This window comes from Balearica regulorum, chromosome 2 (assembly GCF_011004875.1).
Source record: "Balearica regulorum gibbericeps isolate bBalReg1 chromosome 2, bBalReg1.pri, whole genome shotgun sequence".
Lineage (NCBI taxonomy): Eukaryota > Metazoa > Chordata > Aves > Gruiformes > Gruidae > Balearica > Balearica regulorum.
The window spans coordinates 35,211,774-35,231,426 of NC_046185.1; the positions used below are offsets into that span (position 1 = coordinate 35,211,774).

A 19,653-nucleotide genomic window follows, 5' to 3' on the forward strand; every position below is an offset into this window, starting at 1 on the left:
GCTGTTTTGTATTTGTAGTTTCCAGTTTCTTATACAATAAACTCAGTTGAAAAAAAAAAAAAAGTAGTGTTATACAAATAATAAGGAAATTTCAGTATACTAAACGTGCAGATTGATGTCAGTAACTGGAGTTGTCTGGAGAAGTAACTGGCTGTAAGAGAGAACTACTTCTATGTCACCTAGACTACACATCCATAGAACTGATACATTTTGAAGGGAAGAAATAAAGATACACTGTTCCCAAGGTAAAAGTGCAGAGCTGATACAGAGCAATGTTAGGTCAATTTGTAGTATATCCAGTTGTACTGATACAAATAAATGAAATAAATAACAAAGTCTGTAGGAGCTTTGGCTTTGTTAGTCAATGTAAGAACAAGAAATAATCTAAAATTTCTTGTTAAAAAGTCATGTGTTCATTTTTGGTTTGTTTTTTTGTCGGTGTCGTTCCCCGCTCCCCACCCCCTACTCCCGCTTCTGATCCTTCTTCAGTCCCGGATGCTAGCTTGCAGGGTTTTTTCCTTTCCAGACAGTGGAAAATGTTTTCTCTGCTTTTTGTTCCAGTCCTGTGTATCTGATAGTACTTAGTCCCTGCTTCGAACTGCTTTTGGTCTGTGGTGTCAATGTTCCTCGGGTGGACCTTGCCAGTGGGTATTTTGCTTGAGAGTATGTACACAAGAAACATTCCTTTTGTACCCGTTTAAGGCCTGGGAATCTTCATGAATGGCTACAGAGGGATTTTCTTGAAAATCCTTCTGACTCTCTTACAATTCAGTGCAAGAAACTTACTGGTCTTGTATGAAATAGGTGTCCTCTCAGCTTCTGCATGCAGCTAAGGCTGTCTGTCCTTTGTGGAAGGGGATGAGAAGCTTGTCCTGGATCAGGAGGCAGGTAAAGCTCACTCCAGTTTCTCAGGACATCTCTCAATGTTCTGTCTTAGCTGAAACCACAGGGTTAGATATGGGATTTGACCTCTTTGGAAGGGAGAACAATCCACATCATCTCTTCTTCACCCCTCTTCAACTGGGCAGCCTTTATCGCTTAGAGCCTTAAACAAGTGAAAAGTCATTGAAGGTGCCACAACTGGATCCCATTTCCACGGACCTGATGGAGCTGTCACTCACGAAGATGTTCTAGATGTGGACTTGCAAACAACCAAAGGTATTTGCCAGGTCCCAGGAGAAGAATTAATATAGTACTTTTCTTTAGCTGTTATGTTGCAAGGCTCTTCTGAAACTGGTCATTCCTTAAATTACTGTCAGTATCAACTCACCAGAGGAGATGGCTTTGGAGGCCCTTTTTCATGTGACCATTAAATCGTATGTAAAACTTTGACTCTTCTTTTTCTGGTTCCCTTCAAATCCCACTGCAATCAGAGCCCCTTTGTAACATTCACCTTCATTACAGGTAGGCATGAGAGCAAACTGCTGTTGTAGCTGCTGAAACAGATCTTTAGTACCATAGCTTTAATACCATACTTCAAGTATTTTAAAAGAGATGCAAGCAGCAACTTACCCATTATGGATTTTTTTTTTTTTTTTTTTGGTCACAGTAGTACTTTGAACCATTTCAAGGCTTTTAAGCCAACTCTGGGCTCACTAGGAATTTTGACATCTAGCACCAAAAAAGAAGCAGTTTTATTTGCTATGATTGCAAATACTGCCCGGTACTGTTTACCTCTGCTCAGGCACCTCATAGCTGACAGGAGCAAGGAAGACATAGTAACTCTCAAACTGATATACCTAATACGTCCCCAAGATCAGGCAGGACAGAGCAGTGCAGGTGAACAGGGTTAGCCGAGGCAGTTCTAGTTCCAGGGCTGACTGCTTTTCAAATGTGTGTGTGTCTGCGATTGCGCTGGATTGCAGACCTCTGCTCCACAGCTCTGGGCTCTGCACTTCTACCTAAACTGCTGTGGGTCATCGCAACCTAGATGTTGGATGGCCTTCGGGCTAAGATGACTCCTTCCCTTTGTTAACGAGGAACAATCTTTTGCAGGAGGTGAGACTGTATTAGGCATATATATGTAGTCAAATAGTGTGTGTTCTGTTGGAGATCTGGAAAACAGGGTCCTTCTTCCCTTTTGAAGTGCTTTTTGTTTATTTGATTTTGGTTTTGAAGGTAAGGAACAGGAGCCTTAGCTCAGTAGTGAACAGAAATGTTAGGTCCCTGCAAGTTCAAAGCAAGTTTATTCTTTCGCTTTGGTTCCAGAGGCACAAAAGCTAACTTTACCCTGCTGAAGCTAATGGCCATGGAGTCTTGAAAGTACAGTAAGAGGTGAGAAAGACATTCCTTTAAAGAGTGGCTCAGAGCATCATCCATCTGTCTCCAGGTAGTTGTGAGCCTATGCTATTGTGAACAGTGTTGTCATTCCTCATGTATGCAAACTTCTTTTTCACTTTCACTCATTTCTAGGTGGTGTTTCCTTTTATTTTAAATAATTTCATGTTACCACTGGATCAGGTTGCACTTTTAGCCAGAGTTGTCCTTTGTTTTATTTCTGACTCTTTATCTGTCTAAAAATACTTGAAAGAATTCCAAATTTTAATTCACAGTTCGTTTACATTTTTTCCTGTAGTAGTTACGCTTATAACTTCCTTTGGTCTACAGAACAAGTTATTTTGAATCATCAACTGTATGTATGGATATTTTATTTGCTCTCTTCTGATATATCCTACTTGATACTCCTAACCACTGGTACATAAGGAGTTGGAGGAAAAAGTCTGGTTTTGTCATGCTGGTTCTGTGCACTCACAGTGTGTTCAATTTGAACCAAATCTCTTTTTATCAGCACTCTTCCTTTCTGTTGTTGGTTGTTAGTTTAGTATCCTCCTCGCTGATTCAACTCCAGAGATTCATCTTTTGCTATCCTGCCAGCTGCGTGCAGTCTCTGCGCTGCAGCAGAATGTGTGCTCAATGTGCAGCAAGTTTATAATGTTTAGCACTGATCGTATATCCAGCAGGTTTTCTTCAGTGTTTTCTGCCTTTGCTAACTCTGAAGGGATTTGTGAGTATGCCACTAGGACTTTTTCCTCTTCCTGGATTGTCAAAATCTTCTATAATCTGTAGTTTCTTCTAAAGATAAATAATTTATTTGACTGTTTCATTGAACAACTTCATAATTTCTCACCAAAGCATGGGTTTGCTACAAGGAATCAATAGGTGATTGCTGTCCTTGTGTACTATGCTGAGTTGTTGATGATTCTTTTCATTCTCAGGATGCTTGAGTCGTCTGCATTAATAGCTGCTTGCTGCATGTGGCTGGATCGGTTAGCTCCATTCCCTTTGGCTTTCTCTTAAACTCTTCCAGGCGCATGTCTGTTCCTGTCTTGTTTGCTGGAGTCCAGTGTTAGTGGCCCCAGGTCACCACTGGCTATATATGGTCTGTCCACTTCCTTAATTTTTGGACTCTGTTTTCATTGTTGTTGAGCTGGGCTGGTGTCATCAGTTCTGCAACTGTTCACGCCCTGCCCCCAAACATAGCATCTCTAAACCGTTAATTTTGTCCAGTTGAAAACATAGATTTTGTGCTTTACTTCAGTCAGAGAACTTGGTACACCCAATCCAATACTCAGTAATTGTTTTACCTTTATTCATCGACTGAGAAGAGCTGAACTTAAAGTAGGGAAGGGGCTCTTTGAACTATTGCAGAACTCCTGATCTGACAAGGTACTCTACACCTCTGAGCAGAGGTCCCATTCTGTCTCCCAGCGAGCTCGTCTCATGAGCTGTGTGTTGAAATTACCTTTTATCCAAGCATTGCAAAATGTGTCTATGGGTGCTCTGAGAGAAGGAGGAACTCCAGGAGTGATTCATGAACAGCAGATGGCAATTTGACCCCAGCTGTGTCAAGGAGCTGCAACTTCTTGGAAGCTGTGTGAGACTTCAAGGTGGGCATTCATCACTCTAGCTTTGAAATACTGTTTTTGTTTAAATACAGTCATGAAGAACAAAAAAAAGGTACGCAAAACAGAATGTGATCTACTTCTGACAACAGAGCACAACACCCACCACTTTGTCTACTGAAACCTCCTCTGAGGAGCTTGTAGCTGTTAATGACAGGGGAATGATTTCAGTGTGAGGAGGGCTGGTAGCAAGAGCTGTAACCTTTTGCAAAGAAAAAGGCATGTTTCTGCTACTCCACTGAGCTGTTTCTTGAAATGGTCTGAGAAGTAGTTTGTCACAGGCAGCCAAAGAAAACCGAGATAATTTTCTGCATTCTATTAATAATATGCAATTTCTAGTTAGGGAATAAACTTTTAGTGAAGAAGTAATTTTTGCCTGCTTCAGAACAAAGTAACAGTTGGAGGGATGTTTCACTTAGAATAAGAGTATTTAGTAATTTAAAGTCAGTCAAAGCTTATTTCAGATGTTAGGAATATAACTACTAGTTGCTACCACAAATTGGAAAAAATCCAGCTTTTAGAAATATATATGAAGGAAATTTTAAAATACTAATTAAATAAAAAACTGGACTTTTGCAAGGAGCTCCGATTAAACTCCAATATCACAAATAACGAACTAATTACAGCTTTGATGCAAACGAGTCTGTAGCAGCAGTGTGTCAAGACTGAGTCATGTTTTTTTCATTTACTTACTTAATCCCCTTCTGCACTTTTAAGCTGATGATTGATTGTTAAACTAGTGGCTTAGGCTTCCCTTCTTTTCAGCTATTTTTCTTCATGAAAAAGCTTAGTAATTCATTTTTATTTAACCTAAGGCGAATGTGGTTTACCCGCCCATCATCTGCAGTAAGATGGTACGATGACCTCTGTATACGATGGCAGCCAATAACCATTTCTGTATAACCCTTTGAGTCTCAGCAGAATATTTAAATGGTTACACTTGAATGACTTATCCCAGGCAGGGGAAAAAAAAAAATCCAAGAATTCATTTCACATTTTTCTAATCTTAGCATCTGTGTTCACAATTTCTGGAGTCACTAAATTGATTAGTTGTCTCCTTGAACTTTTCTGAACTGTTTTGTGTGGGTAAATTTTGAGGTAGCCCTGGAAACTCAGCTTCATTTGTGTCAGTGTTGCCTAGAGTCTCTCTTGATTGTCCTGCTCTCCCTTCTCCAAGGATTGTGGGACCAGATGAGGTCATCTTTTCACAAACTTACAGATATGACTGTGTATCACAGAGTGTCTGGGGAGATACAAGTTTTCAGCTTTCAAGAAGTCATAGGTGGTTTACAGTCACGGAAGGAAGAGATCTAAAGAGTTACAATACTGGACAGACAGCTTTTGTCCTTTGGATTAGTGGTTGCTCCCAGTTGCAGTAGATGAATGCAAAGAAGGATATTACCCTCTAGTGTAGAGGAGTGTGTTTGATGGCCTGTCTCTGATCTGTAAGACTGTATAGGCATCTGTAAGTTAAATTTTTGGATATACCTGAAGCCATGATGGGTTTTGGATGTGGAAAGCCTTCCACAGAGAAGGCCTTGCTGTTTCATGGAGGAGCGTCCCATTTTCTTCTCTGTAATAATTCAGGGTGTGCTGGCTGTGTCAAACTGCAATATTCTGGCTGGCTGGTTTGGTGTCTTTGCTGGGCATAAAGTTTGTGGCAGCGCGAGAACTGGGTTAGCTCATATCAGCTGTTGGAAATTTCCATGGCTTTTTGATCATCCTCTCTGTTTTCTGGACAGCGACAATAAATTGAGACTAATAAACTTTCTGATGAGTTTCTCTTTGTAAAGTAGTGGACATTTATATGAAACGACCTAATCTTTCCCCCCTTGGGCTTTGGATTATAAACAGGTTGAAAAGCGTTGGGATGCCCGCCTGGCTCGTTTTCTGATGCAATAGATTGCCTTTCCTTATCTTGTAGTTTTCTTCTGGCATTGAAACCTTTGAGTTGATAATCTGATTGATCTCCCTTGTCATTTCAAGCAGGAGTTCTGTAATTAGAGCTTCCCAAACTTCCCCCATGCCAAGCAGCTGTCCCCACGAAGTGTTCGCTCTGGTCACAGACTGTCTTCTCTAAGGGATTTCCGGATGTTTGGGTTTTTTGTTTTGTTTCAGCCTTTGCCTCAGTGATCTTTGGTGTTAATGAGGTTGCTTTATGAGAATATCAATCATTTTTTTCCATCAGGGTTCAAGATGGATATTAATAAAGTTTCTTTACTTAGGATCTCTGTTTCATATCTGCCTGCGAAGTCTCCACTTGAGAATTCAAGTGACTGTCCAGTATACACAGGACCTGACTATAATGTCTCTGAAAGAAGAGAAGATTAGCCATGTGTACAGGCTGGGGTTGTTCAGTTTTGCTGTACGGAGAAAGATACACCGTGGCCTGAGTTGCTCCTTTCTCAGCTTTTTCATGTCAGCCTTGCTGTTGCCAGGGCAGCAAGGGAAGAGTTGCATTCCTGCCTGTCAGTATGCTTCACTTTCTGTTAAGTTGCTGTTGTTATAAGTTTTTAGGCTCTTGCACATGCAAATGTGTACAATTACAGTCAGGGCCCTAACCTCTGTGTTTTCCATCATTCCTTACAAAAAGTCCTGTCTTAGGCAAATATATTATGTGGCAAACCTCTCTGCAAGGGAATTTATTTGCTTCTGTAATTGTGTCTGTTAGTTTTAATAAGGTCCGTGATCACTTATTTGTTGAAGACAGGTTTGGCAGTAGACTTTGGGTAGGTTTCAGCTGCCTGTATTTCAGTATCTAGTGCAGTTTGAGACACTAAGTTATTCTGTCTAGTCTTCAACTGCACTCAGCTGAGTATTTCAGCTAATCCTAAAGCAGAAGCCTGCTGCTTGATCACCTTGAATAACTCCCTGGGCCCGCTGGCTGTATCGACTTGTGGTGTAACACATTCGTTTAAACACATACATTATTGCCATTTCATTGCCTTTTAATGTTCGGGTTTATCTGAACCATCTGCCACGTGCAGTGGCATATGTGGCATGGGTCTTCTGAGAGAGGACTTCTGCTTGTTGAAGCAGCAGCCGATGGAATATGCAGGTATCTAGATGTGCTATCTTAGGGCAGCTTAAGTGGCCTTGGTAACCATGGGTGGACTACTGAGTTCCATACTATATTTCCTTTGACTCCGGTGGGAGTTTCGACACCTTCCTTATATTTGGAAACCTAAATTATAGATGTCTTTAATCCTTACCTGAATCCTCATATCTCACTGTACAGCAGTTCCAAATGGTGTGAGATACACTGTGCATGTAGATGGCCTTGTAGGTCACACGTTTTTTCATATGAGTTACTTGTCTTTTGCTGTAGTGGCTTAAGCAATTTACTACATCCAAAATGTTTGCTTATTACATTTGTTTGCTCTGTGACATATGCTGTGTATTTCAAGTTGTATGAATCTTATCTCGATTGCAGGGTAAGCCTTTTCTATTCTAGCCCTGTTATTAACACATCATAATTAAACAGCAAGAAAACCCCCCACCTCTGGTCATTTTTGTTGAGAAAATCTTAGGGTTTAGGTTTTTATTCCATAATTAGATACCTTGTTTGTCTGGGTTGTGTTTGTTTGGAAATTTTCCTTTCTTTTCAAAATTACACAAAGCTATTGTAAAGAGAATTGTTAGAGGAGGATTGAATTGGTGACAGATGTTAATAATACGTATATTCCCAAGTAATGGTAATCTGGTCATTGATTTAGAGATATGTATGCTTCATGTAGCATCTCGAGTCAACATAGTATTGGAGATTAGGGAACTGATATAGTTTCATGATGGAAGAAGTTTGTGAGATGAAGCAGTTTCTAGCTCAGTCTTCTGAGTCTTAAGCCTTTTTTTTTTTTTTTGTTTTAATGTACTTGTTCTGTGTAGCAATTCAAAAGGGAAGTTGAGCTGATTGCTGTTTGAAGAAGTGGCTGAAAAGTATTGCGAGTGCAGATTTTTAATCTGTTCAGTTTCCTACTTGATTTTTTTTTTTCCCAAAAATACCTTCCTGCCTCTCCTCAGAAAGCTTCTTACTGATCGTATATAGGAGTTTACAAAGGAAATTCCTCTGTGGATGATAATATCCTTACAAAAACAACTTCTGTGTTTTCCAAAAGTGTGATAGGATTTAATGTTCTGACCTGGTGTTCACTGCAGCCGCCTGGCCCTGCCTTGCCTTCTGCTCCAGGCCAAGAGCAAAGGAAACCACTTGTAAGGAGCTGTAGTAATTAGTCAGTCCTCAGAGGCTGGGTTTAGCGCTGAGCAAGTAGGGGAACTTTTTTGTAAGCCTTGTAGCTCCTTGGATTTGGAGTATTAGTCCCTAATATTCTGTGTCAATTCACCTTCCTTTTTGTGTGTGTTTTTGTCTTTGTCTTTGTCTGTAAATTATTTTATCAAAATAACCAAAATAAAAGAGTGTTTTGTTTTGTTTAGTTTTGTTTTTTCCTCCTACTTCAGGAAACTAAAACGCTTTTAAGGCCTAACTTCACTTGCTCTCATGTATTACTTAGTTGTTACATAGCCAGTAGCTATGTCTAGATTTGCACTGAAGTTAAGATTCTATAGTGTAAGACACTGTAAAAAACCCAACAAAACAAAACACAGGCCACAAGTTTCTGAAGATTAAATCATTAGGGTTGAGATCGCACGTTTTATGTGGAACAGCGTGAAGGAGCTGAACTTCGGTGTATGGTTTGACAGCAAAGCTAAGCTGATTAGCAGGAGTTGAAAGGGCTGATTCCTTGCACCCATTCCAGGTCAGGAGCTTATGGCCCTCCCTGTGCAGACACCGACGTTCCTCTGATCTTCCTCCCTACCCGCCCGTGAGCTGGTTCAGTGAGGTAAATGGACAGAAAAGTATTAGCTCTTTGCTAGGAAGAGAGGATGCGGGATTGTCCCCTGCTATGGCAGACAGTCATTAGATCAGTTTGGCTGTGGCAAACCACCCCTAGTAAGGCAAAACGCAACAAACTGATGGAGGAGCAAATGGAGAGGACAAACAGTGCGGACCAGCAGTGATATACAATATAGAGAGACCCTGTGTGATTTCATGCATAGTTTGTCAATTTTACCTATTTAAAAACATATAAATAAGATAAATTTTGTTAGTAATTCCAGATGACCATCTGCTGACTGTTACTTTAAGCCATGCTCTTGCTAAACTGCTGCCGTGTGGCTATCTTGTTATTTGGTTTTATAGAAGAGAAAAGATTCAATTAACAGCTGCTCTGAAGGTAATGCAGAGCTTTGTGTTTTCTGTCATCCCCAAATAAGCTGCTAGATACAACACAGTAAAAAGAAATTACATAAAGGTTAGGACTTCTGTAGTAGTTTTTATATTAATGTACATCCATGTATGATATTTGGCGTAAATGTGAGAAACGGCACACAAGAAACACATTTTACCTTTTGACGGTTTTGTATGCTTTTGTGTAACTGAGTGAACTAATATCAGGAGAACAGAAGGAGAATGGAAAGCATAATGAAATTTTAAGGCTAAAACTAAACCCTCCTTAGTTAGGAAACCATTAACTTTATTAGAGTTCTGTGACTTGGGAGTTTTGCAGAAGAATCGCTTTAACAAGCTGATAACCAAAGCATGAGTTAGTCTGGAAAAAACCTTGAGATGCTGCCTGCTTAGACACTGCCCCCCATCTCTTGTAATGCTGTTCCTGTACATTTCAGTAATGATGTGGATGAATCAGTACACTTATTTAATTTGTAGATGCTATAAAGCAGGCTTGGAGGAGACTGCAAACATTTTAGAACTAGAATTAGAATTCAGTGTGATCTTGAAAAATTGAAACAATTGTCTTTTTGCTTTCTCTCTCTTTTTTTTTTTTTTAATAAGGGAATTCAAGGAAGACAAGAACAAAATCTCATTAGCTGCAGAATGGTCAGATTCACAGAGCACAGGCTAGAATATGCTGGGTAGCAATCCTGCAGAAAAGGACCTGGGATCAGGTCCCCACCTGGAGTACTGCGTCCAGCTCTGGGGGCCCCAGTACAGGAGAGACGTGGAGCTGTTGGAGTGTGTCCAGAGGAGGGCCATGAAGCTGATCAGAGGGCTGGAGCACCTCTCCTATGAGGACAGGCTGAGAGAGTTGGGATTGTTCAGTCTGGAGAAGAGAAGGATCTAATTGTGGCCTTCCAGTGCCTGAAGGGGCCTACAGGAAAGATGGTGAGGGACTGTTTATGAGGGAGTGTAGTGACAGGACAAGGGATAATGGGTTTAAGCTGAAGGAGGGTCGATTTAGATTAGATGTTAGAAAGAAATTCTTTACTCTTAAGAGTGGTGAGGCACTGGAACAGGTTGCCCAGAGAGGCTGTGGATGCCCCATCCCTGGAAGTGTTTAAGACCAGGTTGGATGGGGCTTTGGGCAACCTGGTCTAGTGGAGGGTGTCCCTGCCCATGGCAGGGAAGTTGGAACTAGATGATCTTTGAGGTCCTTTCCAACCCAAACCATTCTATGATTCTATGATCATTAATGTGATGCTGTTGTGAGAAATAGGCACCAATTAGAAGGTATAAGCAGACGTATTGGGTATATGAGATACAAGATATGTCAAGGAATTTTTCTTGCTTTGCAGTGGCTGGCCCTCAGTCGTTACCTTTGTAAAGCACTTCACAAATACATAGTACATGCCACGTGTTGCATACTTGTACACAGATTAGATTTGGTACCTTGGGTTGTATGTGAAAGTGTGGTAAGACCCTACTGCATATATGCATTTTCACTTTCTGCACAGATGAAGTCCAGTCTTCTGTTTTGGCTGTTCAAGTCATTAGTTTCTCTGACTGTTGGTTTTTCATACGACAACTTGTGTTTCAAGTCAAGTGTTGCTTTCTCAGTTTTTCCATGTTGTGAAAGTGTGTTTAACTTGAAAATTCATTGTGTTTTCCACTTTCTGTGCTGTCTTATCTACTTTGTCTGTCTTTATTCAATTAGTGTGACATATTCTAAGAATCCTTTCACCTGAGCATTTAATTCATATCTTATGTCATAACATTTAAGGATATAAAGTGATTAATGTTCCAGAAAAGTACAAGAAATTATAATCATCAGAAAAAATAGAAGTAATTCTTTATGTTGTCTGATGCTTTTTAGTATACACACAACATGAGTGTATTCACAGTTGTTGAAAATATTCTGCATCTGTGAATATAACTAAGTTAATGTTGTATTTCCTAACTCACAAGAAAAATGAGTGGAATATTTGACAGCAATATTTTCACTTTAAAATGTGGAGGGGTTTTTGTTGTTTTAATGTGAGTTTATTTTGGTTTGTTTTTTTTTAGTGTGAGAGGAAAATTCTCAACTTATACGTAGTTTGACAAGGAAGTTAATACCAACTGTTTATTGAAACCTGTGTAATTGCGTGTGTAGAAAGTTCTTTCAAAAGCAGAAATGAAGTAAAATGCAATTGTAGTATATTTACATCCCTCAGAATGTCTGTTGTTGCATTTCCAATGCAGCCGTGCAGGTTAGAGTAAGAGAGAAAAAAAGATTGCAGCACTTGAGAAGGCACCATGAGCTCTGGAATCTAACTTTCCAAAAACTGCAGTGCTTGTGGACTTTGAGTAGGCATGTATGTGATTAAGACCTCAAGAAATATCACTGCTGTGCTGTCTCAGCATGGCAGCTGGCGGCTCACTAAAGAGAGAGGGTTGGCAGCCCCAGCTGCGCAGTCCAGCGTTCTCACAGCAACCGGGGCATCTGTAACCACCGCCTGGCATCGAGGGAAACTCCTCTGGAGACACTTGGGTGTAGCGGTTTCCTAGACGGGAGCTGGGTTAACCATCTGGAATGAGGTGCGCGGGCTTTTCTAATGGTGTTCCTGATATCCTAAATAAATATCCCTTTTGTGTATGCCAGATTTTTCAAAAGTATCCGCATCGAAGATTTCATATTATTTTGATTATATAACTGCATTCCATCTCTCACCATCTTGGTGAAATCCCTCTCCCCAAAGTCCTGTGTTTTGTTCTGTAGTAGCACAGGTTTGTGCTTGTGACTGGAAGGCCCCAAAATGGTTTTGCGTCACTGTTTATAAAATAGTACAACACTGGTATATATGTAAAATACGTAAAGAAAAGATGAGGCCTATAGGTTTTGTCCCCTTTTTGCAATGATATCAAAGGTTATTTGCATGGTAATGTGAAAATGACATGACAGCACTATATCAACCATGTTCTCTCTGTTGTCTCTCTATTAGTGTTTTTTTCACACAGATTACGAATTGATTATCTTCATATCTCATGTACTTAAGAGTTTAGTCCCTACAATTATATTTAGCTCCTGAGCATCTTTGTTTATGTGGATTAATTTATGAAATAGTCATAGTTTCTTGTAGGAGTTCTTTAGCTTTAAATATAGAAGAAAACTAATAAAATAAGCAAACCCCAACACCTAATATGTTATGATTTTATTCTGATTTCACAGTTTAATTTCCTACTTATATTACTGTAGGATAAAGAATGTCTTTTTTCTCCTAAACTTTATCTTGTTCATTTTTACAGTTCCTTGATCTAGTATCAAACTGATTTTTTATCCTTAATAGAAAAGGATCAATCCTACAAAATATACCAGCAATACCATAGGAGCTATAAATATACTTCATAAACCACATGATTTTATTTGGTTATTAGTAATTTCTGCTTTGTTGAAAAGAAGAATAAGCTTTCAAAATACTGGAAGCTGAAAGGGTAATTCACAACTGGCAGGGCCCAAGAATAGGTGTTCAGTAGTATCTTGTACAGTATTATATGAGTGATGGCTTTCTCATACTCATGGTTGTAAGCTAAAATGCTGTAAATACTCTAAGGAGTTTCTTAAACTTTAATTGTTGTGATGATATTTCATACTACATTGGTTTCATTTTAAAGATGTATAATAAATATGGCCTGATTCTGCCATCATTGACTGATGTTTACAATTAAGAAACTTTTTAAATTAATTCTGATGTATACTAATATATTTAAAATCAGAATTAAACATGAGGCATACCAAAGAATTCGATAGCTGTACACATTCTCAGTCTCTAAGTTAGGCCCTTCTAACAATACTGCTGTATTGTATGACATTTGTGGTTAAGTGACAGCAGGATTTTTACAGTCCAAATTTAGGATTTTTGAATACATGAAGTATTTGAATATATCTCAGCTGACTGCATATGTATTTTTAAAATCTGTCACTATTAGCATTTTACTTATGATAATTATGAAAAGGGCAAGTCATTGCATCTCAGCTTCGTTTTTTGTTTTTTGGGGTTTTTTTTTCCACTTTTGCCTTTCCAGAGATCTAAATCAGTCATCTGTCTTTCCTCAGTAATAAAAATGTCATTCCAGTCTGAACCTCTTCTCCAAAGCACAGAGTAATAGTAATAGGATTTATTATTTTCATTAACTAGTGCAACTGTGCTAAAGTAGTTGCAATCTGTGGTGTATCGAGTGATTTGGGATCTTAATCTAACAATACTGAACCTCTGAGTTGGAGATACTTGGATATTTTTTAATGGATTGGGGGGGGGGAGTACTGATGTAATCAAAACATATAATATAGTTGTACTTGTTTCAAAAGACCTTAGTTTGAAAGGTTTCCAGGTGTTGGATGGGATTTTTGCTTAGGAAGTCAGAATTACCCCAGCAGAAATAGCAAAGAGCTTACTGGTAATGGTGCTGCCTGTGATGGAGCAGAGCTGGGCTCCTGTCCTCCTCTGCCTTAGCCAGAGCTGCTGCTGGGAGAGGTCCCAGGTCCTCAGGCTGTTTGTTCGTTGTTACAAGGTTCATCTCTCTATCCACTCTATACAGATCATATCGTGTGTATGAGCCCTAAAAAATACAGTCTATGTCAATGCTACTAAATAAAATGCATGATCCTAGACTTGTGCAAAGCATTTGACGCTGTCCTGCATGATATCCCTGTCTGTAAATCAGAGAGACATGGATTTGACGGGTGGACCGCTTGGTGGATAATGAATTGGCTGGATGGTCGCACTCAAAGAGTTGCGGTCAATGGCTTGATGTCCAGTGATGCGTGGCATTCATCAGGGTCGGTATTGGGACCGGCACTGTTTAACATCTTTGTCAGTGACATGGACAGTGCGATCGAGTGCACCCTCAGCAAGTTTGCCGATGACACCAAGCTGTGTGATGCGGTCGACATGCTGGAGGGAAGGGATGCCATCCAGAGGGACCTTGACAGGCTGGAGAGGTGGGCTCATGCAAATCTCATGAAGTTCAACAAGGCCAGGTGCAAGGTCCTGCACATGGGTCAGGGCAATCCCAAGCATAAATACAGGCTGGGTGGAGAATGGATTGAGAGCAGCCCTGAGGAGAAAGACTTGGGGGTGTTGGTGGACAAGCAGCTAAACATGAGCCAGCAATGTGTGCTTGCAGCTCAGAAAGCCAACCATATCCTGGGCTGCATCAAAACCAGCGTGACCTGCAGGTTGAGGGAGATGATTCTCCCCCTCTACTCTGCTCTCATGAAACTCTACCTGGAGTACTGCGTCCAGCTCTGGGGGCCCCAGTACAGGAGAGACATGGAGCTGTTGGAGTGACTTCAGAGGAGGGCCACAAAGATGATCAGAGGGCTGGAGCACCTCTCCTATGAAGACAAGCTGAGAGAGTTGGGCTTGTTCAGCCTGGAGAAGAGAAGGCTCCAGGGAGACCTTGTAGCAGCCTTCCAGTACCTGAAGAGGGCCTGCAGGAAAGCTGGAGAGGGACAGTTTACAAGGGCATGTAGTGACAGGACAAGGGGTAATGGGTTTAAGCTGAAGGAGGGTTGATTTAGATTAGATGTTAGAAAGAAATTCTTGACTGTGAGAGTGGTGAGGCACTGGAACGGGTTGCCCAGAGAGGCTGTGGATGCCCCATCCCTGGAAGTGTTTAAGACCAGGTTGGATGGGGCTTTGGGCAACCTGGTCTAGTGGAGGGTTGGGAGTTGGAGCTAGATTATCTTTGAGGTCCCTTCCAACCCAAACCTTTTTATGATTCTGTGATCCTGTTTGCTCCTCATGCCAAAAGGAGAAACCCAAGACTTTTCCCCAAAGGATTGAGAATGACTGCCTCCTTGCTTATTTGAGTGGATTGCCTGGGGTGCCTCCCGGCCTCTGAACTGCTCCTGTGTGGTTTTTGCAGGAGTTTTTTGTCAGTAGCCAATTTTTTTGCCAAGGAGCATGCTCTCGGTGAATAGTATGAAGGAGCCGTGCCCTGACTCTGGTTGTTTACGAGTGTAGACTTAGCCAGAAACAGGTATTGGTAATAAAGGAACTAATTTGGGCAGATGGAGAGAGACAATTAGTACCTGGCATATTCCAGGTAAATGCTTTAGGCACTGGATTAAAGGCTAGTTTAGGAAATCCTGGTACCTGTGCTAGTCATTTATATAAGGATTGAAGTGCTCCACCAGTGCACCAGTGTGTTGACTGGATAAGCAGTAATTTTTCAAAACTTGCTTCTTTGCTGCTTTTTTTGTTGTTGTTCGTGGTGGTTGGTTGTTTTCTCTTCTAATTTTTTTCTTTCCTAGCTTGGTAACAGGCAGAAAAAAATAGGGATTTTCTCTTGTGGCCTTGTTTGTGTGCACTTTACTGCAAAAACTATGGCAAAAGATTTCTGGCAGTTTTTTGCAGACATCCTCCCTTGAAGGAATTGGCAGGTGCCAATCTCATCCACAGAATAATTATATGGAATTTTATTCTAGAATAATCATTCTTCCTACTGTCTTTCAGGCAGAGTCACCCCATAGTTGAGCAACAGAACCTGTAGTCAGGGCATGTGGGTTCTGTTCAAGAGATTTTCTTTGGTTGTGAGCTCTGTTTCTCTGTGCAACAGTTTGGAAGTAATGTGCACAGAGACATGACTTTTGAGGATAGTTTTGTGACCCAGATCCAGAAGCAAAAAAGAATTGCTGTTAGTATCACCACTGTCATTTAACATTCAAAATGCAAAGTGCCCTGTTTGTAATAATTTGTTTGTTGCAGTGATAGGAAATGGCACAAGTTAAGATGCAGACTACAACAAACCTGTCCGGACCTACCATGTCCCCTATGGTGCTACCCCTACCAGTTACAACTACAAATACACTGGGTCTGCCATCCTCAATGAACGGATCCATTTCAGAATCTGCTGCCAGCTGTAGCAGTCCTACTGCCGGCCTTGTGGATCCTGCACCTTCTAGCAACTCACCAGGTAAGTTGGTCCAGGTATATTTTCTTTGGCGTTTGAATAAATCTTTCTGATGACTTGTTAAAATAAAAAAAAAGTTAGGTCTAAAAGAGGATTAGAATAAAGAAAAAGATCTTATAGAAAAATATTTTGGCTAAATAGACTGTTTAGTAAATTAAGTTTCTCTTACTGAGCTCAGACTTACAGTGAAGTGTTGATCAATGATATAAAAGCTCAGAAAAGAACGTGTCTATTTTGTCAAATTCTGAGCGTATCTTTTATAGAGAAGTTTTAGTGGTGCAGGAAGGTCTCCAAGTGTATTTCTCTTCCCTAGAACAGAATGTCTTCAGACTGCTTGGCAGTATTCAGTGTTTCCTTTGTAGCCTAATAAATGCTGTAGTTCCTATGCTGAACTGGGTATAAAATACAGAAATTATATCCTAAAAAACTCAGCAAGAAATGACAGTGCGTGTTAGGGATAAATACAAATAAGTTGAAAAAAGAAATAGCAGAAGGTTAAAAAATAGTAAGGCAGCATACACGAAGTAAGCAGTCTAAGAAAAGCAGAACAAAATCCTTAAAGAGGGAGGAAAGGTGTTCTTTGGGAGTGCTCCGAGAGTGACTTCATTATTGTGAGAAAAGTCTAAAACACTGGGAAGAAGCAGGGAGAAGCAAGCGGGGACTACAGGGTTTCATCTGCTATATTTATCTTGCAATTCTTATGCTATCCACTTCTGCTTCAAAGTGTTGAGAAACCATTCTGAAAGAGTAGTCAGTTCCTGGAACCAGTATACTCCTGACAGTAAACCTTGGTGACACAGAAAACGTAGCATGTGTATATGTCCTCCTATACGGTCACCTTTTACAGCGACATTTTGGAAAGAAACAGTTGTATTTTTTTAAATTGCATGTAATCAAAATGGTTATTGTAAAATGAATATTCTCATATGGTTAATATGTAAATGGTATTTAACCATTGTATTTAGCATATGTGCAAAAATTATTTTTTAGCCAAAGTATTTTCTTTTCTAAGCATGCTGCTGCTTTTGCAAAGCTTTGCGAAGTTGTGAAGAATACATTTCTCCACAAAAACTTTACAGACTCTTTATTTACAGCTCCTCTCCAAGATAACATGGCAAACCCCAAAGAGAAAACTCCAATGTGTCTGGTAAATGAGTTAGCCCGTTTCAATAGAATTCAACCCCAGTATAAGCTTCTGAATGAAAGAGGGCCTGCTCATGCCAAGGTAAGGTCACAGTTCCAGGTGATGAGCCATACGTTAAATGCTGAACAGATAATGTCATGGTCTGGACGAGATCGCTTGTCAAACACAGCCACATTTCTAGTGTAGGGTGTTTCTTACTGCTCTTTATTTTGCTTTCTTTTTTTTCTACGCTTTCAGAAAGTATGTCTGTATTTCTGTTGAAGCCCTGTAGATCATTTTGTACCTCACTTTGACCTACATCTTTGAGTTTATATTTGTTGGTCTCTATAAAGACCTTGTGAAGGTCTTTCCAGGGTATCACCACCCTTTCTTAATCATTATGGAGCATTTGCTTTTTACGCTGCATGAATCCTTCTCCCAGATCGGCGTGCCTCCAATAACTACCTCTGCATTTGTTTCACGGTAGTGCAGATGACGATGAAGTTCATTTGTGTTGTTTTTTAAAGTGCTTATTGATACAATTCTGTGTCCATAAAGTTGATTGCATTGATACTGTATCTTTGGATCTTGCTTTATAGGGCACAAACTTTATTATTGTTCTTTCCTTTAAATTCTGTGCAACTTTAAGATTTACAGTGATATTAAGACTCCTCATATGACTATAGCATTAAAATTTCTAGTGAACTGACATTTAATTTTGGTCAGTTCTCATATCAATTTTGATATCCAACTTCATTTTGTAAGGACAAATTAGGATGTTTTTGGATGATGGGGAATGCAGGGGGATATTTTCATGATGATAATTTTCAGATGTAATTTTGAATTTCCTCCCTAGTTAGGAGCAATCTAGTGGAGGAGAAAAAAGCCTGAAAACTCTGGGAGAGGTGGTGGTGTAATTGATAGCTGCTTTGTACTTGGTATTTCTAGAGTGGCAAAACTTCGTAAGACTGGGGTCACACTGCAGGGTAGTGACAGTTCCAGTGAGTCGTGGGCTGACTCTGCTGTTGCCCCTTGTTTCTCAGTTGCACGTTATGTTGCCAGCTAGCGCAGAGTTGATGCAAATCAGTGACCTTCTGGTTTGGCTGGTGTTCATGAATCCTTTTTGCTGGAGAAAATGATGTCAGCAGGTGCAGGGCTGCTGAGACTCAGCAAGCTTTTAGGATCCCTCATTGCGAATTGAAATGGAAGTGCTCTTCCCCTTCCTGGAGGCGTTTCGCACCATGGGATACACTGGTCAGTTGCTTTTAGGTTGTGGCATGTTACATCCCTTGCGCTTTCTGTAACTTTTCACTGTTGTGTTGTATGTTTAATTTGCTACCTTTTTACCGTTATTGTGAAATAAGAAGTGCTTTGGTTGTACCAAAAGGTGAGGTTTTGGCTGTTCATATTCCTCAGCAGTACAGAGATTTGAGTTATGTTACGTTACATTCATACTATACTTTAAATTTTTGCAAGATAAGAAATAGTTCACATGTATTTGTTATTACTTTTAAAGGAACTAATATCATTGAAATTAGTTGAGCCTTAGTGCACTTTTGAAAGCCAGATTTTCAATGGATTTCTTAATTTTTCAGTTTATTTCACTCATAATGGTAAAAAAACCAAAACAAAACCAAAAAATCCCCCAAATGTGCTCTGTAGACTAAGAAGAATATTGTCTGATTTTGACCTGTGCAAATGAGAAAAACAAAGGAGGGAAGGGGATGAAGAACAAGGGTGATGATGATAATACTATTATGCAGACTTGTGTACCTTTGACTTACGCAAAGCAGAGACATAGAAATTATTATGACTGTGTTAGCAGCTTAATATAATGTCTTGCTAGTAATATGATGATATACCTGACAATACATGAAGCAGAGCTGAGTCTGTCCTAGAAAGCCTGACCTGAAGGATGTAATGCTGCTGCTGCTCTTTGCATTTAAGTGGCATCTCACGTTGCTTTCCTCCTACACATACTCTGTTCCTGTCCACTAGTGGTTTTCATGATTTTCAGACAAATGGTCTACAGTTGTCTTGTAGACACAAACGCTAGTTATTTTTTATATCCTTTTTTCTAGTTGTCTCTGGAAATTAAATTTTGACAACTGGGGTGAAATGGGAAACTAGAAACAGTGGAGTTGGGAGAGAAGGGGTGCTTCCCAATAGCACTGTCAGGGTTTTTAGGAGTCTGCCCTCCAGGTGCAATCTTCACCATAAGAAAAAACAGAAAGTCTTTGTTAGCATAAACGACATTTTCAAGTGCCTTAGATTGATCATTCCTTCTGTGCTTTTATGTCAGTGGCATCTCAGGAGACAAAAGAGACAGTGGCAAAAGAAACTGGATGGTTGTACAGCAAAGAGGGGAAGTGGTAAGGAACAGGCTGCCCAGGGAGGTGGTGGACTCACCATCCCTGAAGGTATTTAAAAGATGTGTAAAT

At 40.1% G+C, this 19,653-nt stretch overlaps 1 protein-coding gene across 9 annotated transcripts in view; it reads left to right on the plus strand.

The window, feature by feature from the left end:
• STAU2 (staufen double-stranded RNA binding protein 2) overlaps positions 1-19,653 on the plus strand; it is a 178,066-nt gene that overhangs the window by 5,034 nt on the left and 153,379 nt on the right. For 4 of the 9 annotated variants that reach the window (XM_075743883.1, XM_075743888.1, XM_075743887.1 and 1 more), the window contains exons 2-3: positions 15,885-16,092; positions 17,169-17,314. In XM_075743883.1, the coding sequence (XP_075599998.1) occupies positions 15,894-16,092; positions 17,169-17,314 (345 nt within the window). In that variant the 5' untranslated portion in view covers positions 15,885-15,893. Of the gene's footprint in view, positions 1-13,660; positions 13,684-15,884; positions 16,093-17,168; positions 17,315-19,653 lie in introns of those variants that run through there. The other 5 variants (XM_075743885.1, XM_075743889.1, XM_075743891.1 and 2 more) reach the window with 3 other exon arrangements.